General features: G+C 38.1%; 2 protein-coding genes across 3 annotated transcripts; both read left to right on the forward strand.

Annotated features, from left to right (window-relative positions):
- The first annotated feature begins 906 nt into the window (after positions 1 to 906).
- LOC139119334 (perlucin-like protein) lies at positions 907 to 16,500 on the forward strand. 2 transcript variants are annotated; one of them, XM_070683101.1, is made up of 6 exons: positions 907 to 2,240; positions 3,317 to 3,404; positions 4,177 to 4,353; positions 4,522 to 4,607; positions 5,886 to 6,040; positions 16,303 to 16,500. In XM_070683101.1, exons 2-5 carry the CDS (start codon positions 3,347 to 3,349, stop codon positions 6,036 to 6,038), a joined length of 474 nt encoding a protein of 157 aa, XP_070539202.1. In that variant the 5' UTR covers positions 907 to 2,240; positions 3,317 to 3,346; the 3' UTR covers positions 6,039 to 6,040; positions 16,303 to 16,500. The 2 variants fall into 2 exon arrangements, with proteins under 2 accessions (XP_070539202.1, XP_070539201.1); XM_070683100.1 differs by lacking the exon at positions 16,303 to 16,500 and adding an exon at positions 6,750 to 6,976.
- Positions 16,501 to 19,603: 3,103 nt separating this feature from the next.
- Positions 19,604 to 24,859, forward strand: LOC139119362 (perlucin-like protein). Its single transcript, XM_070683150.1, has 6 exons — positions 19,604 to 19,650; positions 20,704 to 20,799; positions 21,459 to 21,632; positions 22,678 to 22,763; positions 23,393 to 23,547; positions 24,674 to 24,859. The coding sequence occupies exons 2-5, from the start codon at positions 20,742 to 20,744 to the stop codon at positions 23,543 to 23,545; spliced, it is 471 nt and encodes a 156-aa protein (XP_070539251.1). The 5' UTR covers positions 19,604 to 19,650; positions 20,704 to 20,741; the 3' UTR covers positions 23,546 to 23,547; positions 24,674 to 24,859.
- Positions 24,860 to 25,864: the final 1,005 nt, after the last annotated feature.

The following is a 25,864-nucleotide window of genomic DNA, read 5'->3' on the forward strand; positions in this document are numbered from 1 at the left end:
ACAGCATAATGAAGATGTCAATAATATAGGGTATTTTTGTACAATTAAATGAGAACCACATATTCATGAGTGAAATTTATGGATATGTAAGTTTCAATAACTAACAATGATATTTATAAAACCGATTGATTGATATTGTTGAATTCGACTGTTGGTCGGAGGTAGATTGGATTGTTAATAACCATTGCTCTGCAACAGTCCCTTTGAAACAATTTTACACTCCATAAATAGTCTACATGGCTTTGAATAACTTTCTTGTTCATTTATATACCTTACTGTACATACATCTGAGATTGATAGAATATACAACAAGTCTTCTACAGGAAGAGAAATCTGAGATATTATATTTTGATCGAGTGTGGAGTTGCCATGTTAGTTGGGCGTTGCCATCTGATATAATTGAAGCAAAAACGAAGCGAAATTAAAAATTGGAGCTGTATTCATCTAATCTAGCAGCTTCTGAAAGGTTTGAATAGATCATAAGGATCCAGAGAACAGCTATTTGTGTAGCTTACAGAAAATTTACTGTCATAAAGCGCTGTATGCATGTTCAGATGACGGAACTAAATGTTCGGACAAGTGCTAAAGTCGGTAATTGCCGAGAGATGGGAAACTAACTTCAATTCAGGAAAATTTTCCACGCTAAAGTACGAGTGTTCAAATGTGGAATCGGTTCGGTAATTAGTAGAGTGTTGTGAAGAATACTTAATCCACATTCATCGTATGTATTGCCTTAGTTTACCGTTAAGTGCCGTGTCCCCTATACACTAATAATCTCCGGCAGCAATCTGTGTCATATGACTCTAAACTTTACCAGTCAAATTTCCCTTAATACCTCATATGCTGCAATCCCACTGAACAGAATAAAATTTCGATAACGTTTGTTTCAAACGTTCCTCTCGATCACCGACTTGTTGAAATTGAAGTTTGCTGGTCGGATCGAACTTAGTAGCATCCCCCCTCCGACACACACACAAAGAATGCGATAGACAGATGGTTTTTTAGTCATCTATGGAATTCAAGAACTATTGAAGGCACAATTTGAATTTGTATACCTCATGTGAAATTGGAGGGCATGCCTCATTTCAGACTCACCATACTTCTTTTACTGGATACGTCTATATGATAACCACAATCAAGAAATGGTAACAACAATAGATTTTGCCCAACCACCGAGTTTGCCGTTAAGTTATACCAGCTGCAAGAACTACACATGCGTCGTAATTTAGCATTCTACAAGTCCATGATTAATTTATTCCCGGTGAAGCATCGTGTAACTTTCAGAACTTTTACATGTAGTTTGTCGTTTTGTCCGGTTACATTCATGCGGTGAAGTGTCGCTTTTACGGGAAAAATTGTCCGATGGAAAAGTATCGAGGAAATATCTGTATATCTAAGAGTTTCAAAGACCCTGTCACGAATTATTCTTGTTTGACTTTTCTTAATAAATTCCTACCAGCTAAACTATCTAGATCAACAAATGTGCTACAATGAAGCATTCTGCAAATTTTCAGAATGGCATATTTATAATTAAGCATCGTGTAATTTCAGTAAGGCTAGTTTGTCATTCTGTCTTGTTACAGTTATAGATGAACAGCCAGGACGTTGTCGCCTATATATGAAAACTGAAAAAGTATATTGAACGAGACAGTAACTGTATGTAAGATTTGCAGAGAACTTGTGTGATTTTTAATAACGAAAGAAATATATATTATTCAGTACCACACTAGCAGCATGTGAGTTGGCCCAGTTTTTGTTAGTTGTGTAGGCCCAGCTTTCTGAAAGTTTCAAGCTACCTTCCTGAGGGTTGTATACCCCAATTCAGCACAGTCGTCTGTGATAAGCTGGGACACTACGTTGACAAAGGAACTTGAAAGGTCCGTCACGACTTGTCAACGACGTATTAAATTTGGAAACGTTGAAGGTTTTGAATTTAACAAAATAAATGCAACCATACACCATAGAAACAACAACACAGCCCACCCCCCCCCCAACAAAATTTTGTTAATTCATAAACCGATCCACCCATCATAAATGGATCTGATTGCTATCCAAGGTGTCGAAATACTACAGTGCCATCCATCCCACCAGGAAGTAAAATATTTATTCAAATACCCTTGAAAATAAATAATATCAATTTTTAGATATCGCGATTTTCGATAAATTCGCGTATTGTGGAATATCAGTCACTTAATCAAGAGGACTTAACATTGGTCAACTGGTTTGTCTACATGCTAAAGGTAAGCATCGATGGCTCGTATACAGCGGAGAACTGTGTTTTTGAGAGTATGAGAACAGAAAAGTTTTATTTATAAAAAGCTGCTAAAAACGACTTCCTAATTGAAGTCTTTGTATTTGCTCTTGATAACTGGGAGTAGTCGCGGCAAAAGTATCGGTGCAAAACATGTCAAATCTACTCTTATTTTATGCCGTTTCGTCAGCTCTGTTCATCAGGAAAAGAGAGAGAAGTGTCGCAGAGACATTTTAACATCATTCGAAATGGCAAGGATAAATTGTAAACTTTAATCAATGTTGAAGCTTCAGTCACGAATAGTTTTGCCTACTAGGATGACCTATGAACTAAGAAAGGCGACAGCCCTCCAGACAAGGTATTTGCTCTGTGATAGAAAGCTCTTTGTGCATCTCGTAAGTATGTGTAATAGGCCAGGTTTTGCGCGTTTGATAGGGCAAGAATAACATGTTCAGGAGCTGTATGCAGGTGAAATCTTCAAAACTGTCTCTTTTATCGTTATCCAACAAAGTATGTCGGGGAAAATGGCGGTTAAGTTACTCGTTCCGAGTGCTGATTCTTCTGATGGTTTAGTTCAGATCTGCCATGGATGTATCAGCAGTTTTCAATTCGCCCATTTAAAGTTACATCATGTGTTTGAAATGTATGATCCCAAACACGTTTTAGTACCAACAACCAATATTTGAGATAAACATATTTTAGAGTTGTTTTAAATTCGTTGGTCTGGTCGAACCTTGGTCACTGGCACCGTCTACAGGGAGTTACGAATCACACGTTCGGAAATAAGATAGCGTATAGTGTGCCATGGTGTAGTGGCGCCGGCAATGATTTGTGTATGCCCCTAGAATTCATCAATTATGACAACAAATCTTCGGAGCACATCTGTTGAAATTGCGATCGGTAACAGCTATGAATTGTCGGATGTTGATGATCGCGTCCAGAAAAAAGACTTTCAACAATTTCAGGGTCAAATATTGACATATGATCATGACATGAAATAAATACTTGGACAAACTACAATATCACTATTAATTCCAACCTATTCATGGCTTTTCTTTCTTTTAGGTCGGGTCATTGTCATATTAAAATATCAAAATGACGAAGATTGCTTTTATTGTCACTTGTATGCTATTCAGTACAACAATGGCGGCACGTGAGTTACTTTTGTTAAAGTTGAAAGTTCCCTTCTTATGGGTTGCATACCCCAGTTCAGCATTGTCGTCTGCATCAGCCGGGACGAAATAGTTCAATATTTTTTCCTTTTGGGGTTTTTTCCTGCATACCACTTGTTACAGGTATGTTCATAATTTGTGCTGATTCGCCAGTCGGTTTGAATGCCGGCGTCATTTCGTTCTGCAAGCACGCAGGATCGAGTATTTGAGACTCGTTATCGTTATGCTGCCTCACATTTTGCTTCGAGTAGGTTTACCTCTAATACGTTAAATAAAAACATTACATTTTACAGTTATATGCAGTATCTTTATTCGCACTATGAACATTTTAAGAGGAGAATGTAAATGCGGTGCTTACAATGGAGTTCAACGTTTATATGCCATCGATTCGGAAAAATTATCTCGCACTTAATGTACGATTGAAACCTCACCGTGTAAGAGAAATTAATTTTAAGCAGAATGCGTGAGAGAGGTAGAGGGAGAAAGACGTAGAAATAGAGAGACAGACAGAGAGATGAGAGGGAGGGAGGGAGGGAAGGAGGAGAGACAGGTTGGGTAGGGGTGGTAAGGGAGTGAGAGAGGGGCGTGAACTCAACAGTTGTCAACAGTTTACCACTTTGAAATCGCAATAAAATGGTGCCGTCAGGTTCCTGTGTTTGTAGACCACTCTGCGTGATAACAACAACCCTGTCGCTTGATTCTCCGGCACCAGTAATTCTAACATTTCTTCATTTTACATCCCTCCGCCTGTAGGGTGCCATTATAGGGGACCTGGAGGTTGCCAGGCTGGGTGGATAAACTTTGGGGAGAGTTGTTACTATGTGTATGATTATCCCCTGTACACGTTTGATGATGCAGAAAGAGTGTGTAACGGAATGGGTGCTTCTCTGGTCATTATCAACGATGCCGATGAAAATCTGTTTTTGAAAGGTAAGACGGACGCATAGCTGAAGGTTGAACTTGAAGTACATCAATTGTTCGCAGTACATAGAGAGGTGCGCAAATAGAGTTCAGAGTGCTGGAATTTTTAACAATTAAGTAAGCGAAAAATTAAGATGAGAGAGGAAATTACAAACCTGAACCATTTTGTTTCCGTAGCATTTACACGCCACCAGCGCCATATCTGGATTGGAGTAACGGACGTTGAAGTCGAAGGTGTTTGGGTGTGGGTGGATGGATCCCCGGTGAGTAAACGTTCTTTAGTGTACACTTGTAAACCAGACAGCACCAAGTGTACCTGGTTTTGCCCTAGATAATGTCCCTGTAGAGAATAAAGAATTTTAAAGAATTTTATTCTAGCTGTTCTTTTTGTAATCGTGCAGGAATAATTGATTATATTTACCGCATGGTGTCACAAATATTATACCGTGTAGAGTACAGAGTATTTAGGGACCGTTCAGTTTTTACGACCGGGGGGCCGGCAAAATCCAGGGGGGTATCGTAATTTTTGAATCCGCAAAGGGGGGGGTCATCGCTTTTTCACCGGTAGGAAAGGGGGGGTCACCACATTTTCAAAAACATAATACCAACAATAAAGTTCAGTTTATGCCATGGCCATGATCGACCCTCTTTACCGGCGGGCCGCCTTTGGCGGCCCACTACAATAAATATACATTATGTATTACCCATGACCGTCTTAACAGGCAGATGCCTTTGGCGGCCCACTCCAATTAGGTTAACTTCATGCAATGGCCATGATTGACCCTCTTTACCGGCGGGCCGCCTGCGGCGGCCCACTACAATAAATTGACTTTATGTAATACCCCACGGCAATCGTGCCGTAAAATTCCCAATTGAAGCCGCGGCTTGTATTAGAAACATTTTTGAGGGACCCCTGGGATCACGCGCTGAATAATGGTAATGGCCGCACGCCTTCAGCGGCCCTGTCCAGTAAAGTCTACTTTATGCGATAGCCATGATCGACCCTCTTTACGGCGTGGCACCTTTGGTGGCCCACTAGAATAAAGTTGACTTTACGTAATGGCCCATGACCCTCTTAACCGGAGGGCTGCCTTCGGCGAACCACTCCAATAAAGTTTACTTTATACAATGTCCATGGACATGAGTTGTCTATGGAAATGAAGTTAAAAATTGCCTTACAGTCGTCCTAATTAACAGACGTTTCAATGGATGTGGCTGAGAAGTTTGTGCACTGGCATCTCTGCTACACGAATAAAGTGCGCCGCGTACCGGAGTTCAAATCCAAACCATGCGGTAAATTTGACATAAGGGTTTTGGTTATTTTTCAGGGGGGGTCATCAATTTTTTTCGTCTGACAAAGGGGGGTCATCTTTTTTTCACAAAAAATGCAGGGGGGTCTATATTTTTTTGAACACCGGCGACAAGATTTTGCCGCCCCCCCCCCAGGCCGTAAAAACTGAACGCTCCCTTATCGTGTCGTGAGAAATACCAGGTGCCTCCCAGCAAACATCTAATTATGTGTGTTTCTTTCCTCCAATAAGTTGACATACAGTAACTGGATGCCTGGTGAACCTAATAATGCTGGTAAAAGGGAACATTGTGCGCACCTTTATTCGAATCAGCATGGCAAATGGAATGACTATCCGTGCTCGACTCGTTTTGGTTTTATCTGCGAAAAAGCAGCGGCCCAGTAAATGTGAGTTGTCCCGTCTTTCTCCATCTGTGAACGTCATTTCGTTCGGTCTCAGTTCTCGTGACTTAAAATACTCTTGGATTGATATCGAAAACTTACTGAAATGGAAATTGTATTGGTGCGCAATGATATCTAAGGTTTGCAACGAATGAAATCAATATTCTGTTATGTGTGGTAATCCTGTCCTGGTCGACTCGAAATCTAGAAGGCCATCGTCTCTTTATCGATAAGAATTCTGTGAGGCCGAGTATGGTCCAAAATGTCTCTTTTTGAACGTGCTGTCATGCGCGTTCGAATAATTTTCTACTTCAGAAACATGTTCTGAAAATTTAATATCATCCTTTGCATAATGTGAAATGGTTACCTTAATTATGATTGCGATAGTTTAAAAAGAATTTTCATGTAGTATTCGGAGAGCTATTATTGTAATAGCGACAATTTTGGCATGTAAAGATATTGCGCCCCCCCCCTCTCTCTCTCTCTCTCTCTCTCTCCTCCTCTCTCTCTCTCTCTCTCTCTCTCTCTCTCTCTCTCTCTCTCTCTCTCTCTCTCTCTCTCTGATGTAAAGCCTGAAAAGTACATTTTAGTATGATGTTACAGTACCTTATTGAATGTCTACTTCGGCAAGTAAGTCGACATCTTAGCGCCGTTGTATCGTGTTCAATTCAATTCTAAGATTTTAATCATATTTTGCCTTTCTCTTTTGTAACAGGATACCGCCGGGTAGACAAGTCCATCTTGATATTTCGAATTATAAATCGCTTAAAATTGAAAGAATGGTTATTTCAGCAACAAGCAACGAGCTCAAAATTAATGAACACACCTATGCTTAGGACCATTACGAGTAGTGCTTTTGGTCAATTCCTTAGAGTGATTATTTGTAAATTAATTGAATGAATGTTTAATTAAATCAGCTCATTAAAAACACATAATTATAAATTCGTACGTCATCGAATGAAAATTTATGTATGTATGTATGTATGTACGTATGTACGTACGTATGTATGTATGTATGTATGTATGTATGTATGTATGTATGTATGTATGTATGTATGTATGTATGTATGTATGTATGTATGTATGTATGTATGTATGTATGTATGTATGATCTCTGCGTTATTTAAGTGTCTCACGCGCTTTTTTATACACATTGGCGATATATATATATATATATATATATATATATATATATATATATATATATACGGAAAGTTACGTCACGAATAAGAACATAGATGAAACATTAAACGGATTAATTTATTGGAGTTATATATCCGTAAACAAACAAACCAAGAAAAATCGAATAAACATCTAGAAAACATCATAGACTGGGTTCCCTGAGGTCAGACAAGAGGGAAAACTAACTGAGGATGTACGGAATTCTCCCACGATAGTGAGTACGATGAATGAAATGTGGAAATGTATTGGTAGAATATTGCAACGATTACTGATGGCTGTTCGGGAGGGTACTGTGCGTCCTTCTACTTGATCCCTTACGTTCACAACCTCCAATTCCAGTTTCCAACTCTACTCCTCAAATTCTCAAAGTGACTTGTGTCACTTTGAGAATTTGAGACACACCAACAATTTGTGGCACACCAACAATTTGAACTTTGTCTATCATAGGTGGTTTGCAACTTTTTGCCGGACGTTTCTTTTACGAATTGTTGAATAAATAGTCGAAAGTGGAGATAGACATAGGTTTCAGAGTGCTGTGAGCACGAAGGGGCCAGGGGGAGTGCGGATACCTGTCTCTAAGTTGGTATATTTTTGATTGTTGATCCTTCCGACTTGAAACTGAGAGGTGACATCGATATACTTAAAAACATATTGAATGTAAGATTCATTGCGGGCCGTCGCGTTTAATATATACATATTCAAGTCCTGACGGTAATCAAGGCTCTTCCGTTAATATCTTGGCGACAGGGGAAGCAGTTTCCTCACCTTCCCTAAATATTTACTCCTCTTACAGAGAATGACATGGCCAATATATTATCGATTTTTAAAATTTTTTAACGATACTGTATTCTGCGAAACGACTTTAGCTTACATTTAATACCAGCTAAAGTACATTACATCTAAAAAATTGCCATAATTTACAATTAAGCACAGTTTCATGTTCGCTAAAATTACTATTCGATTCGAGTCAACATTACATTATTAATCCCAAAACTTGGCAATTAAAATGGCAACTCAAAAATACATACAAATGAAATGCCAGCATAATACACAAATACACTAACAAACTACAAATCATTTACAATAAGCACTGTTTTGGAATAAAGGAAAAGTTGTGTCGGTTAGACCTGCAAGCAGAATACTTAAAACGACGACCTGAAGTGAGTAAAACCTCTGAGGAAAAAGATAAACATTACATGATAAAATTGAGCGAGTTTTCCTGAGCACCTGTTTCTATAAGGCGACAATTTCTCTATGATACACCGACAATTGTGTCCGTAGAATGTTTATTTTCGACCGAGAGGTCTTTCATCCAGCACATAAAAGAAAAATAAAATAGAAACGTTTTCAATGTACGTTTTATAAAACGGGGATAAGATCTTCATATCAACCTCGATCGAATGAATCTACTTTTTCTTCTAAAATGCCGGCCTTTTTCAAAATGGTTTTAGTGCTGGAATCCCATTTCAGTTTTTTTTTATAAAAAGTGGAACTAGGGAAAGAATAAGTTAAAACAATTTCCGCTTCTTCATTATGTATAATGATGTTCTCGGAGCAGCGTCCATGTCTCCTATAATCAATAATTACATATTTTGTCTTTGAAATATTAAAAAAAAGAAAAAAATAGATGGTATTAGTTAATTTAACGAACCCACTGAGCGCGGGACAATGATGATAATCAGACCCCCACTATGGAGTGGAAGTAAGAAATCAATAAATTCTATATCAATGTAAGTACATAAATTATAAAACTTTGTGGTAGAAAATATACATGAGGGAGAAGAAACCTGTCAGATAAACAAGAGATAACTTTTGACTTACATCTCAAAGACCTTATACTTTCTGGGATTTGGTTCCAGAGTGTAACACCAGAGTATTTCATTGAACACTGTTTTATATTAGTGATATATTTAGGAATGAATGTTTGAAAAGTAACAAGGAATTTCTGAAGGAAAATTTCAAGTTATGTTATCACAAAGAAAAGTACAGTTTGATAAGTATATTGCTAGACTTTGTTCAAGTCGGTAAATTAAAAAAAAATCATTTATAATAGTTTCTCTTGGTTCTCTCATATTTCGTACAAACCTATTCGGAATTTGGTAGCCCAGGCGAGGTTTTCCCAGCCATTGAACGCATTACCTTTGAGTCTGCGCAGTGTAGTGAGTTAGTTTCTGCCGAGTGAAACTCCCCTGTATAGCTTTCACCCCACTCATAGCGTCCACTCAAGTCACGCGCGCGTTTCTCATGAAAGCAAAATACAAATCATTGCGTTCACTCCACTCAAACATTCACAAATCACAGACTTGAACCAAGTCTAGTATGTTGCTTAAAAACATCAAGAATTGCCATCTTATGAAACAATGGTGGTGTGTGCTCAAATCTATTGGAGTTTGGAAGTATGAAGTGAACTGGTCAAAACAGACCGGTATACCGTCGCTGGGTGTGATTTATTGCTTTTCTATCACAACATTATACTGCTATTGAGGCATGGAACGTCAAAGAATGTTTTTGGTAAGCCGAGAGCTCGCACGTGTGCCAGCCGTGGTATATCGCGAATATACCACGATTCTTTCCACGTCTCGACCAATCAGATCGCTGCATGTGCGCTATCGATACAGTGGTATGATATAATTAGACACTCGGCTTATTGACTATTGGCACTGCTTCATTAAAGGCACTTTTCGCGATCCCTGGGATTGCCTTTGTTCTAGTCTGTAGGAGGGTTATGGAGGTGTGGTAGCCTTTTGTTTTCCATTGAAATTGTAATCTTGTGGGCAAACTTTCTGAGCAGACAATATGGTGCCAACTCAGGCCTTTAAAGTGTATTTTTGCCACGTCGCATGTACATTTAGACAAAGGGTCAAACTCTAATGTACACATCACATCATGACCAAACTAACTGGATACGTAGCTGAAAATTAGACATGGCGGTGGCGATTTTTTCTAAAAAGGTAAGGGTATACCAGTGAACGTAAAAATAGCATACAACGGTTAGGTTTTAAGATTAAATAGGCTATGATGACAGATTTTCGGCCTTGGAAAGCGTGATTATTAATGGTGCTCAAACATGTTGTACAGATCTCAAACTTTCCAAGGGGAAAATTGCGATTTTCTTAGTCTGACTTTTATTTTCCTGATTATAAAAAAGACAAAAGCGCCCTTTAACTATACACAGAGGAGTGGGTTTTTTCTTAACTGTCTATGGTTGAACGGACAAAAACAATAATCTACCAGTGCGTACCGTAGCTACCAATGATGACGTATGAAATCGACAAGCGAGCACAAATAATTGGTACCAGTCTTTTGCTTCACAGCATTGAAACGATGTCAACAATAGGGTGATGTTTTTTACAATTAAATGACAACCACATATTAATAAGAAAAATTTATGAATATTTAAGCTTCAGTGACTAACAATGATATTTATTAAACCATGTAATTTATATAGTTGATTTCAACTGTTGGTCAGCAGTAGAGTGCACTGTTATTAACATTGCTCCGCAACAATCCATTTAAAACAATTATACACTCCACAAATAGTCTATATGGTTTTAAGAGAACTTTCTCTTTCACTGATATACCTTACTGTATATACATCTGGGGTTAATAGAATATACAGCGGGGTCTCTGCGAGAACAAAAATCTGATATAATATTTGATCGAGTGTGGGGTTACCATCCTAATTGGGAGTTACTATCTGATAATAATTGAAGCAAAAACGAAGCGAAATTGAAAATTGGATCAGTATTCATCAATGTATCAGCTTCTGAAAGGTTTGAATAACAATGTCCTTCAGACACAGAGAATGCGATAGTCTGAGATGGTCTCTCGGTCATTTATCGAATTAAAGAACTACGGAAAGCACAATTTGAAGTTGAATATCTCACTCCTCTTCTTGTAAAAGTGTAGGGCTGCCCTAATTTCAGATTCACCATACTTCTATTATTGGATATGTCGATATGATCACCGCGATCAAGAAATGTTGACAACCGTAGATTTTGCCCGACCATTGGGTCTGTCTTTAAGTACAACCAGCTGCGAGAACATCAAACGTCCATAATTAATTTATTTCCAGGGGAACCATCGTGTAAATTTCAGAACCTTTAGTTTGTCGTTTTGTCTGGTTACATTCATACAGTGAAGTTTTCGCTTTCACGGGAAACATTGTCCGCTGGAAAAGTATATTGCAAGAGATAATATCTGTGCATGTCAGAATTTCAAAGACCCTGTAACGAATTATTCGCATGTGACTTTTGTAAGTGAATTCCGACCAGCTAAACTATCTAGATCAACAAATGAGCTATAATGAAGCATTCTCCACAGTTCAGAGTGACGTATTTACAATTAACCACTGTGTAAATTTCAACTTGACTTGTTTGTCGTTCTGTCTGATTACATTTATGGACGAAAAGTCATGAAGTTGTCGCCTGCACGTGAAAACTTGTCCAGCGGAAATGTATATTGGACGAAATAGTATTTATGCCAGAGTTTCAGAGATCCTGTCACGTATTTTTCTTGTGTGAATTTTAATAACGAAAGAAATGTATGCTATTCAATACCACACTAGCACCACGTGAGTAAACCCTATTGTATACCCCAGTTCAGCACAGTCGTCTGTGATAAGCTGAGACAAAACATTAACAAAAGGAACTTTAAAGGTCCGTCACGACTTGTCAACGACGTATTAACTTCCACGTCAAATGTAGCCCATCCGTAGCCAAATTTGTAAAACGTTGAAGATATTGAATTTAAGGAAATACATGCAACCATATACCATAGTAAAAACAACGCAGCCCCCCAAAAGACAAAATGTTGTAATTCATAAACCGATCCACCCATCATAAATGGATCTGATTGCTATCCAAGGTGTCGAAGTACTACAGTGCTGTCCATCCTCTCAGGAAGTAAAATATTTATTCAAATACCCTTCAAAATAAATAATATCAATTTTTAGATATCGCGATTTTCGATATATTCGCGTATTGTGGAATATCATTCACTTAATCAAGAGGACTTAACATTGGTCAACTGGTTTGTCTACATGCTAAAGGTAAGCATCGATGGCTCGTATACAGCGAAGAACTGTTTTCAAGAGTATGAGAACAGAAAAGATTATTGAAGTCTTTGTATTTGCTCTTGATAACTGGGAGTAGTCGCGGCAAAAGTATCGAATCGATGCAAAACATGTCAAATCTACTCTTATTTTATGCCGTTTTGTCAGCTCTGTTCATCGGGAAAAGAAAGAGAAGTGTCGCAGAGACATTTTAACATCATTCGAAATGGCAAGGATAAATTGTAAACTTTAATCAATGTTGAAGCTTCAGTCATGAATAGTTTTTGCCTACTAGGATGACCTATGAACTAAGAAAGGCGACAGCCCTCCAGACAAGGTATTTGCTCTGTGATAGAAAGCTCTTTGTGCATCTCGTAAGTATGTGTAATAGGCCAGGTTTTGCGCGTTTGATAGGGCAAGAATAACATGTTCAGGAGCTGTATGCAGGTGAAATCTTCAAAACTGTCTCTTTTATCGTTATCCAACAAAGTATGTCGGGGAAAATGGCGGTTAAGTTACTCGTTCCGAGTGCTGATTCTTCTGATGGTTTAGTTCAGATCAGCCATGGATGTATCAGTAGCTTTCAATTCGTCTGTTTAAAGTAACATTTTGTCTTTGAAATGTGTGATCCCAAGCATGTTTAAATACCAACGACCAATATTTGAGATAAAATTAATTTTGGAGTTGTTTTAAATTCGTTTGTCTGGTGCATTTCCAGTCGCGAAGGGTCAAACCTTAGGAAGTTACGAAGTCACACGTTCGGAAATAAGATAATGTATAGTGTTACATGGTGAAGTGGCGCCCGTAATGATTTGTGTATACCCCTAGAAAACATCATTTGAAATTGCGATCAGTAACAGCCATGAGCTGTCGGATTTTGATGATCGCGTCCAGAAAAAAGACCTTCATCGATTGCGGGGCAAACAGTGACATATGACATGAAACAAAACATTTGGAAATACTACAATGTCACTAGTAATTCCAACCTATTCATGGCTTTTCTTTCTTTTAGGTCGGGTCATTGTCATAGTGAAATTTCAAAATGATGAAAATAGCTTTTATTGTCACTTGTATGCTATTCAGTATGCTATTCAGTTCAACATTGGCGGCACGTGAGTAGGCCAATCTTTTTAAAAGTTGAAAGTTCCCTTCTTATGGGTTGCATACCCCAGTTCAGTATTGTCGTCTGCATCAGCTGGGAGGAAAAAATTCGACATTTTTTTTTCTTTTGCGGTTTTTCCTGTTTACCAGGTTGTTACGGGGATTATCATAATTTGTGCTGATTTGCCAATCGTTTGATGCTTGTATGTTTGGTTTCAATGCCGGCGTTATTTCGTTCTGCAAGCAGACAGTATCGAGGATTTAAAACTCCGAATCGTTATGCTGCCTCACCACATTTTGCTTCGAGTAGGTTTACCTCTAATACATGAAATAAAATCATTACATTTCACAGTTATGCAGTATCTTTATTCGCACTATGAACATTTTAAAGCCCCCACTCAATTATCAGATTATCAGATTTATCTAATACGAATATTATTTACTTGATGAAATATTCAATGGAAAACAAAAGAATGACAAACTGTTAATGGGCTGTTGACACATTCGCTAATGCGAGAACCTGGGATTGAGAAGGGCGCCTTTTTAAGAGGAGAATGTAAATACGGTGCTTACAATGGAGTTCAACGTTTATATGCCATTGATTCGGAAAATTATCTCGCACTTAATGTACAATTGAAACTTCACTGTGTAAGAGAAATTAATTTTAAGCAGAATGCGGAGGTAGAGGGAGAAAGAGGTAGAAAATAGAGAGAGAGAGGGAGGGAAGGAAAAGAGACAGGTTGGGTAGGGGTGGTAGGGGGTGAGAGAGGTGCTTGAACTCAAAAGTTTTCAACAGTTTACCACTTTGAAATCTGCGCAGTAAGGCCAAGAAAAACAAAAAGTTTGTTTCTCATCCTCACGCACGTCAATTCAGACCCGCCGCGTCAACTTTTTTTTCTGCTCATGAGGAAAAACCTCAAAAATACGCGACGATAGTGCATAACATAGTACTGTATAAAACAGAACTGTAAACAAAATAACTGACACCAACATTCCATTCAGAACTGTACATATATGTCACTGTTACTGTTATATTAAGCTGTCAAAACTCTGCATTGCTGCACTGAAAGTCAAACGTACCACATAATTGTTGCTATACAAAAATACTAAAGCAACGCTGCATGCTGTGCATTTATCTCTACGTGCATTCCTATGTCGTTTTAATGTTTTTTTGTGCGCTCCTGTTGGTTGAAGAATAAAAAACTGAGAAGAAAAAAAACCGCGTCACCGCATCATTTTTGCACAATGTCTGGGATGAGAAACAAACTTTTTTATTTTTCTTGGCCTAAAACGGTGCCATCAGATTCCTGTCTACGTAGACTGCTATGCGTGATAACAACAACCTCATCGCTTGATTCTCCTACACCAGTCGTGGTAACATCTTCATTTTACATTCCTACACCTGTAGGTTGCTATTATAGATGTCCTAGAGGTTGCCAGGCTGGGTGGATAAACTTTGGGGAGAGTTGCTACTATGTGTATGATTATCCACTGTACACGTTTGATGATGCAGAAAAAGTGTGTAACGGAATGGGTGCTTCTCTGGTCATTATTAACGATGCCGATGAAAATCTGTTCTTGAAAGGTAAGACGGACGCATAGCTGAAAGTTGAACTTGAAGTACAACAATTGATCGCAGTACATAGAGAGGGGTGCGCAAATAGAGTTCAGTGTGCTGGAATTGTTAACAATCAAGTAAGCGAATAATTAAGATGAGAGAGGAAATAACAAACCTGAACCACTTTGTGTCCGTAGCATTTACACGCAACAAGCGCCATATTTGGATTGGATTAACTGACGTTCAAGTTGAAGGTGTTTGGGTGTGGGTGGATGGATCCCCGGTGAGTAAACGTTCTTTTAATGTACACCATTGAACAAGATAGCACAAAATGTACCAGGTTTTGCCCTAGATAATGTCCATGTACAGAATAAATAATTTTAAAGAATTTTATTCTACGGTTTTTTGGTTTTTTTGTAATCGTGCAGGAATAATTGATTCTAAAGTTTACCGCATGGTGTCACAAATATTATACGGTGTAGGGCACAGAATATTGCGTTCTTTGTGTCTTGAGTAATACCAGGTGCCTCCCAGCAACATCTAATTGTGTGTGTTTCTTTCCTCCAATAAGTTGACATACAGTAACTGGATGCGTGGTGAACCTAATAATGCTGGTAAAAGGGAACATTGTGCGCACCTTTATTCGAATCAGCATGGCAAATGGAATGACACCCCGTGTTCGACTCTTAGGGGTTTTATCTGCGAAAAAGCTGCTGTCCAGTAAATGTGAGTTTTCCCTTCTTCCTCCATCTTTGAACGTCATTTCGTTCGGTCTCAGTTCTCGTGACTTAAAATACTCTTGGATTGATATCGAAAACTTACTGAAATGGGAAATTGTATTGGTGCGCAATGATTTATCTAAGGTTTGCAACGAAAGAAAGCAATATTCTGCTATGTGTGGTAATTCTGTCCTGGTCGACTCGAAATCTCGAAGAACATCGTCTCTTTAAAAATTCTGTGAGGCCGAGTATGGTCCAAAAATGTCTCATTTTGAACGTATCCTCATGAGAGTCTGAAGCATTGTCTACTTCAAAAACGTGTTCAGAAAATTTAATATTACCTTTTACATATTATGCGAAATGGTAACCTTAATTATGATTGCGATGGTTTTATGTTAGTATTCGGACAGCTAGCAATATTGTAATAGCGACAAATTTTGGCATATTAAGATATTGCTCTCTCTCTCTCTCTCTCTCTCTCTCTCTCTCTCTCTCTCTCTCTCTCTCTCTCTCTCTCTCTCTCTCTCTCTCTCTCTCTCTCTCTCTCTCTCTCTCTCTCTGATGCATGTAAAGCCTACAAAAGTACATTTTGGTGTGGTGTTCTATCGTGTTCAATTGAATTTTAACCATGTTGTGCCTTTCTCTTTTGTAACAGGATACCGCTGGGCAGACAGGTCCATCTTGATATTTCGAATTATAAATCGCTTAAAATTGATTTCAGCAACAAGCAACGACCTCAAAATGAATGAACGGGACACACGTCAGCCTATGCTTGGGACCGTTACGAGTAGTGCTTTTGGGCGATTCCTTAGAGTGATTATTTGTAGATTTATTGAATGAATGTTTAATTAAATCAGCTCATTAAAATCATTAAAAACACATGATTATGAATTCGTACGTCATCGAATGAAAATTTATGTATGTATGTATGTATGTATGTATGTATGTATGTATGTATGTATGTATGTATGTATGTATGTATGTATGTATGTATGTATGTATGTATGTATGTATGTATGTATGTATGTATGTATGTATGTATGTATGTATGTATGTATGTATGTATTTTCTCTGCGTTGTCTCACGCGCTTTTTTATACACATTGGCGACCATATATACGAAAAAGTCTCGTCACGAGTAAAAAAGAACATAGCTGAAACATTAAACGGATGAATTTATTGGGGGTATGTATTCGTAAACAAACAAACAAACAAATTAACGTAAAGAAAACATTATAGACTGAGTTCCCTGAGGTCAGAAAGGAGGAAAAACTAAGTGAGGATACACGGAAATCTCCCACAATAGTGAGTACGATGTATGAAATGTGGAAATGTATTGGTAGAATATTATAACGATTATGGACGACTGTTCGGGAGGCAACTGTGCGTTCTGCTACTTGATCCTTTACGTTCACAACCTCCGATTCCAGTTTCCAAGATATAGATAGATGGATTACGGCTGACGCAGTTTTTCTAATATTTAAAACCTTCTTCCTAAGCAATTCGTTTGTGAAAGGCAATCAAAAAGCGTCGAACTCTACTCCTCAAATTCTCAAAGTGACTTGTGTCACTTTGAGAATTTGAGACACACCAACAATTTGTGGCGCACCAACAGTTTGAACTTTGTCTATCAAAGTTGGTTTGCAACATTTTGCCGCACGTTTGTTTTACGAATTGTTGAATAAATAGTCAAAAATGGAGAGAGACATAGCTTTCAGAGTGCAGCGGGCACGACAGGGGAGGAGTGCGGATACCTGTCTCTATGGTTAAGTTGGTATGGTTTTGATTGTTGTTCCTTCCGACTTGAGACTGAGAGGTGACATCAATATACTTAAAAACACATCGAATGTGACATTCGCCGTCGCGTTTTATATATACAGTGTCGCAACTCTGTTCCTGCTTCACTCTGGGTTTTACTGGGGAATAGCCTCAAGCTGTCCGTTGCGAACAGTATTCGTATATTGTCCAATCCTTACTAGATATCCGAGGTACCACGGAACCGTAATACTTGTGTAATTGAAGACGAACACGCTGGTAGAATTGAGATTGATGGCTTTATTTACTGCACGGGAACTCAGCCCGAGTTACAGCTTAAACTGTCTCATCATCGTCTCTCATCGTCTCTCATCTTCCCCCCTGAATGAATGTCATTTCTCATTTATTACAATTTTAAGCTTACTCTCTTACGCAATCTACCTTTACTCTAACGGTAATACACATTGTATTCTATTGACACACCATCTCGTGATACAACGAAATGCTGACTCTGCATGATATGTTGACTCTGCAGACTTACAGTCATTGTCGGCACTTTTATTGCCACCTGGATTGTCACCTTGAAACATCACGCATTGTACATGTGTACAATCGCGCCACTTTCTTAAATTTAAGATGCTGACGTGTAAAATGCTGACGTGGGAGATATTACAGCATAAATCTATATCATAAAACCCTGTTCGTGTCACTCGGTACTAGGTGGAAAATATACGTTCGATGTGAGAAATTCAAGACTGTGACACTTCATATTCAAGTCCTTATGGTAATCAAGGCTCTTCCGTTAATATCTTGGCGACAAGGGAAGCAGTTTCCTCACCTTCCCTAAATATTTACTCCTCTTACAGAGAATGGCATGGCCACTACATTATCGGTGATTTTGTTTTTATTTTTAACGATACTGTATTCTGCGAAATGACTACGATTTGCATTTAATGCCAGCTAAAGTACATTTAGATCAACAAAACTGCCATAATTTACTATTGAACAAATTTTCACGTTCACTAAAAATACTATTTTGTTCGAGTCAACATTACTTTATTCATCCCAAAACTAGGCAATTAAATGGCAACTCAAAAATACATACAGCATGAAATACCAGCATAATACATAAGTACACTAACAAACTACAAATCATTTAAAATATGTACTGTGTTGGAATAAAGGAAAAGTTGTGTCGGTTCGACCTGCAAGCAGAATACTTTAAACAATGACCTGAACGACATAAAGGGAGTAAAATCTCTGAGGAAAAAACATAAACATTACATGATAAAATTGAGCGAGTTTTCCTGAGCACCTGCATCTTGTACAAGACGAACGAGTTCTCTGTGGTACACCTACAATTGTGTCCGTAGAATGTTTATTTTCGACCGAGAGGTCTTACTTTTTCTTTGAAAATGCCGTCCCTTTTCACAGTGCTGGAATCCCCTTTCAATTTTTTGTGAAAAGTGGAACGAGGGCAAGAATAAGTTAAAACAATTTCCGCTTCTTCATTATGTATAATGGTGTTCTCGGGACAGCGTCCATGTCTCCTTAAACCAATATTAACATCTTTTGTCTTTGAAATATTAAAATAGGGGAAAAAATGATGACATTAGTCAATGAACCCACCGAGCATGGGCCCATGGTGATAATCAGATCCCCCCCCCCTCCATTCCCCACTATGGACGCAAAGTAAAGCGCTGTCGTCCGCAAACTTCACAAGATGACTACCCTAGTGAATACCAGTATTATCAGTGCAAATATAAAGAATATATTAATGGAAGATAGGACACTGCCCTTGGGCGAACCAGTTGATTACCACAGCATAGTTGATAAAGAACCGATAACGAACACCCTTGATTAGTAAAAAACCAACCATCAACTGAACAACTTGATTCGCGAGATTAAAATTTCGACTGGGAATTTCCCTGCAAGGATTTGTGGATGAATTGTGATGAAAGTGCAGGAAAAGTCTGCAAAAAGCTTTCTAGCAGGTTCGCCTACAACGAAGGAGTCTCTGACCAACCAATCACGAACTGACATATCAGCTTTCCACTTTTACTCTATCGTCATCCACCCTCGCCACCCTCATAGGAAGAAAAATATTTATTCAAATACCTGCGAAAGTAAATCATGTCAGTTTTTAGATACTGCAATTCTCGATAAATTCGTGGACTCTCGACTGTTGAGTCAGTCAACCAACGGTGACTGGCTAATCATTCATAAAGTCGGTTGTCTACGTACAGAAGGTAAGCATTGCCAGCTTGTATGACTTATCATGATATGTTACAATGGAATATCATGGACGGCTCCGTGTACCTGAAAAGCGGAGGAAAGTATCGGAGAGACGAAGAAAAACGGCTTTCGAATCAGTGCGTCTTTGCTTTTCTGCTAAAGGCAAAATTACCAATGCTAAAAAAAATGCATTCAGTTTTAACGCCGTTTTGACAGCTCTGTATTCCCGGAAAGCGGAGGAAAAGTGTCTGGCAGGGACAATTTTGACATTGCCAGAATTTAAGGCAAGGAATTGTAAACTGTAACCAGTATTGAAGCTGTACTCATAAAGTGAATAGTTCTGCCAGCAAGAATCATAAGCTGACGTACACTTAAATCTTTGGAAAAGGAATCACAGAGTGTCAGTAAATTACCTGTGTGCGTCTGTTCTCTTCGTCTGTACAGTTTAGTTTTCTAACCGTGTGGTAGCGCAAGAAAACTGAAGCTCGGCGAAGGAGTAATATTTTTAAGCGACATTGACTTTTATGACGTGTGAGCAGGTGCTGACTTGCCAATTACCATTCAACAGTCAGTTGTTTTCAATTCACCAATATTATATGTTTGTAACACTTTTTCCACAAATTTTAAAACCAACGGCTTCTATTTGAGTTTGCAGGATCAAAAACGATCAAAAACGATCAAAAACCAAGTTTTTTATTCAATGGCCCAGCGAATTTCAAGTTCAAGTTCTGATCTAAATACGCCACGGGCGTTCTTGTACTCTGAACCAGTAAGTTACGGAGTCGAGTGCAATTGCAGAGTTTGGCGCAGTAGAATGGCTAGAGCCTGGCCTCCTGTGAACTCCCTAACGCAACAAACTCTTCGGATCACGTCCGCTGAAATCGATTAGGAATTATGGGGATTCTGATGGTAGCGCCCATGAATAATTTTTTCTCTCTCAATTGGCCCTTTCCGCATACAAACGCGGTGTCAAATGTTGGCCTTTGGTATGAAATAAGATTGTTTGAAAATGTATGAAAAAGACGATGTCACTCAAGTAACTAACTCAAGGCTTTTCTCTCTTTTAGTGAACCTGTTCGAACCATTGTCATTTTGAAATTGCAAAATGATGAAGATGAATATTATTGCATCGTGTCTGCTAGCCAGTGTCATTCTAACGGCAGGTAAGTAGGTTTAGTTTTATCGAAGTTTCAATTTTTCTTACACTGTTGACTTTAAATAAAAAAGTCTTCCCGATGAACAACTGATGACTCTCTTACTTTTTAATCAGTCTTCCTTGCAGCGCGTCGTACTGTTATTATTAGAGAGGTTGAGTTACACGCTATTGCGATACGTATAGCGTCTTTGTCAGGTGGTAAGTGGACGCCGCGTACGCGTAGCATAGCCCTTCTGAACGCATAGTCACCATAAGGTATAATATTTTTTTCATATTTTTTCTAGGTTTTCTGATAATTCAGTCAAAATCTCGCAAATTAGCACAGTACAGTCGCCACCTCTTCTGTCGTATGAATATTGCGCAGAGGAACTAATCCCACAGTAATTTAGTTCGGAGCGATTATTTCGCATCTACAGTACCATTCAAGCTAGGCTGTTACAAAATTTATGTAAAGACTATATTTAAGAGTTACGAGAGAGAGAGAGAGAGAGAGAGAGAGAGAGAGAGAGAGAGAGAGAGAGCTTACCACATCACTTAAAACCATTCCAAGTCTACGAAATGATGCCATCACTTTCCATTGTTGTCCACAACTGCCTGCAGCTGTACGCCGGCACCAATCATGGGTGTTAGGTAATGCTTCTTCGTTCTGTATTTCCGCACCTGTAGCTTGTCACTCTACCAGAACAGGATGTCCGTCTGGGTGGATACAGTTTCGGCAGAGTTGCTACTACATATATGATTATCACCAGTACACGTTTGAAGAAGCAGAAACAGTGTGTCAAGCAACGGGCAGTACTCTGGTCATTATCGATGACGCTGAAGAAAATTTATTCCTTAAAGGTAGGGAAGACTGAGAAGGATAACTTTGCAACGATATTTCGGAGTGAATAAAGAATGCTGAGGAACAGGAGCTTAAGGTGGCGTTGCACACTCTTTTTCCAAAACAATATTTCTTACCGAGAATTAAATGGAAACCCACTTCATGTTATATATTGTCAAAATGGGAGAGAATCTAGAGTTTAGTATGGTAGCAATACTTTACTTGAGGTATAAAGGGGTACTGTAACATATTTCGCGTAGAAAACTTCAATTTTTGTATAATTTTAAAAATGAATTATGAAATTTAATATCTCATTTGAAAGAAGAGTAAATGTAAAAAACAGAGAATTTTGTTTTACTTTATCCATTCCCTTTCTCATGGCAGGGATCGGAAAACTGACATTCAAAAAAAGTAATTAAAATCATATTCAGCAAAATTGAAATGACCCTCATTTATAATTAAATGTAAGAATTTTATCGCCAAACAAAATTGTCGTTTTGTTAAATAGTATTTAAAGAATATAATGTGAATTCCAGACAAAGTGGAGTTCAGTGTTTTTGAAATTTTGCAATTGGAAAAAGAAGCCAGGAAATAGGTTGATTTCCATAAATTTGCATACTTTAATTCTCGCCCAACTTACGACTGATTGTCATGCCAAATGTGAATCCAACCAATATTTCAATCTTGGATAAACCAATTAATGAACATGGAATGAATATTTGCGGACAAAGTAATTTTGAACAAAATATAATGTCATGTGCAACGCCACCGTAAAGGGAGGCGGTGGTCAAATGTCGCTAGGCACCCCTACCACCGATGTAAACACTTCATCTGAGGTGTACATCGTAAAATTTAAATGTTGCAGCTATGTTGATATTATGCATTTATATATAGTGTATGAAATACATTAACTTGAATTTCTTAAACAAGAAAGTCGCACATGCGCAGTTCCGACGACCCCCCCCTTAACATATGGAACATTAATCACTCTAAGTAAAAGAATAAGTGAGATAAAATATGATGAAGTGTAGCGGTATAGAATTGAACTTTTGTTTGCGTCCGTAGGGTTCACGCGTCACGTGTACCATTTATGGATCGGATTAACTGACATTGACGTAGAAGGTAAATGGGTATGGGCGGATGGATCCCCGGTGAGTAAACATCCTTCATTTTAAACTGTTTATTTAAATCAAATTAAATAAAAGTAGTTTCTATCTAATATTCCTATACCACTTGTCTTCATGGATATTGATATATCTCCGCTCGCAACATCTTACTTATCAAATTAATATTGTGAATGAAAGTCGTTCTATATTTACTGTCATACTGTAGGCTTACGCTTATCCTTAAATGGAATCTGGTTGAAAGTTACCTGACGTTTGTGGTAATTTTCTGCGAACTCCTGGTAGTAATTATATAACAATGTAGGTAGCTCGTATTGCACAGGTACAAAGCAGTATTCACACCTATTTATTTGTGTGTTTTCACCATCAATTCACATGCTGTGTTGTTATTTACACTGACGTTGAATAAGTGTTTCTAAAGCGGTTGTCATGGCTTTCATATGAAAGTTAAGCGTCATCTAACCTCTTGTTTGATCCCAGCTGGTTAGTCTATCTTGAACCAACATCTACTTAAATCTACGGTACTTCACTACACGACGTTTAGTTAATTTCACTTCTGTGAATAAACACACAATTTTGCATTCTTCATGTCGTGACAAAATGTATTTCTTAGGATGTGCATTAAATTGTGTCTTTCGCTCTTTCTGTTCATGAAGTTGAAATACAGCAATTGGAATCATGGAGAACCTAACAATGCCGGTGGGATTGAGGACTGTGCGCATTTTTGGTCAAGTTTGGATGGACGGTGGAACGATTATCCCTGTTCGGCTCGTTTGGGTTTTATCTGTGAAAGGAAAGTAAGCAAGTAAAAGTGAGTTTTGTCATCTTCAAAACATATGACAAATAAAATCGAACGACCCCTTTGTTCCTCCCACTATTCTTACGCGAAATGTCACAGTCTAATCTAGATGGTGGTAGTAGCAAGTGACGATTTGTTTGGGATTTACAAATGCACTCTTGTTCCATTTAGGAAGTTCGCGCCTCGAAAGTGAAAGACCACAACTTTTGCTCTAACTTTCCTTAAGCAAACTTTCAACCATTCTCTTTCGAAATCAAAGATAAAAATCAAGTGTGACTGTGCAAGTCTTGGTTCTAGAGAAAGAAATTACCAAAAATTTTACCGATATTGGAATTCAAAATGGCCGTTATCCCTGTGTTATCTCTATAATTATCTCTATAGTTTTCACAAAACGTAGCTGACAAAAACTTTATTTGCTCCATAAGCTTCAAAATGAACCCCCCACAAGTGGTAGGCCAAATGAATATTGAAAAACTTTTGAGTCTGAATATCTGTCCCCGAGGCGAATTCAACCTTAAGCAACTTCTGTTTTTGTTCGTCTCCCTAACGTATTTGAAATGCAAAATATTGGCCTTGCAAATCGGGACATCGATTAACATGCTATGTTATCGTCGACTATCACCTACAAATTCACGAGATGACTGTGTTGACAAGTTTAAAACATTACGCAGACCGTTCCGATTCGGGAAATATAAGGAAACAGTATTTTGAAAACAGAAACCAAATATACTGCAGAACGCATAATACTTTACAGTCAATAGATCTAGAGCTGATACAATAACTTTGTTTGCCATGAGATTCAGGGTAAAATAGCTATCCAGGTGTGTTATTGACAAAGAAATAAATAGTGTGGCCGTATAGTGCTCGGAGAGCCAATGTTGCCATCGACATCAAACCTTGGTATGTCCATACGTAGCTGTCTAACCCCCCTCCCCCCCCCTTACCCCCCCCTCTCTCTCTCTCTCTCTCTCTCTCCCTCTCTCTCTCTCTTCTCTCTCTCTCTCTTCTCTCTCTCTCTCTCTCTCTCAGGCACACACATGTGCACACTCATAAATGAAAATAAGGCTTTAAAATTCTCTAAAGTTAGGTTCAATTTAAATTCGTTATTATTCACTTGTGCTTCTCTCCTTCTTTGCAGAAGAACACTTGACCGCCAGTACCGATGAAAATGCAAATTGTGAAACGTGCAATGAACTCAAATCTAATGAAAGTGAGACAACTTAGGCCACGCCAGAGACCCTTGCAATGTATTTTCTTACAGTTCCTTTGAGTGGACCTCTGTTGTAAAAATGTTTGCGTGAGAATTCAATAAATTACAGAACAGAAGTGGTATAAATACACATGGTATTGCATTGTATGTATGTATGTATGTATGTATGTATGTATGTATGTATGTATGTATGTATGTATGTATGTATGTATGTATGTATGTATGTATGTATGTATGTATGTATGTATGTATGTATGTATGTATGTATGTATGTATGTATGTATGTATGTATGTATGTATGTATGTATGTATGTATGTATGTATGTATAGACATCCTAAAAGCTAATCGAATGTAAAAGGTAGATCGGGGACAGATATTCAGACTCTCAAATTTTTAATGATCTGATCTATTACTTGCTGGGGCTCATTTTAAAGCTCTTGGAGTAAGAAAAGTATGCACCGTCTTAGTTTAAAAATCAGGAATTTTATTTTTCCCCATAGAGTAAACACAGGGATGGCGGCCATTTTGAATTTCAAATATCGATAAATGTCAGATAATATGTTTCTCTATTACAAACCATTGCACGGTGTACCCTTAATTTTTATTCTTGATTTTGGAAGTTTCATTGTGGGAAAATTTGAGCAAAAGTTCAAGTCTTTCACTTTCGAGGCGCGTACTGCCTTATAAGCTCTGTAGGCAGTCCATTTTTATATATTTGCATAAATTCGGTTGCTATAGTTTCGTGGACTCTCCGGTTAATATAAATAGTTTCCCCATATTCCGTTTGGATATTAACTCTTATTGTAGAGAATACTGGAATAATATCGATTGTTTTTCGTTAAATTTTAACAATAATGCGTTCTACCAAACTACTCTGTATCAAATACAGTTGGAAGGACTGTGAACCAACAAACGTGCTATAATTAAACGATGTGTTAACTCAAAAAGACTCAATTGCCGTCATGCCTTGCCCTAATTTACCCGTCAAACTGTAACATTAAACTTTAAAAGTGATGAATACAGGCAAGGTATTCACACAAATTTTACGAAACAGCTGCTATGATAACAAGGATTGCAAAAACATGTGTCAGAATGTATTGAAAACGAACCACAACATG

Source organism: Ptychodera flava, chromosome 19 (genome assembly GCF_041260155.1).
Source record: "Ptychodera flava strain L36383 chromosome 19, AS_Pfla_20210202, whole genome shotgun sequence".
Lineage (NCBI taxonomy): Eukaryota > Metazoa > Hemichordata > Enteropneusta > Ptychoderidae > Ptychodera > Ptychodera flava.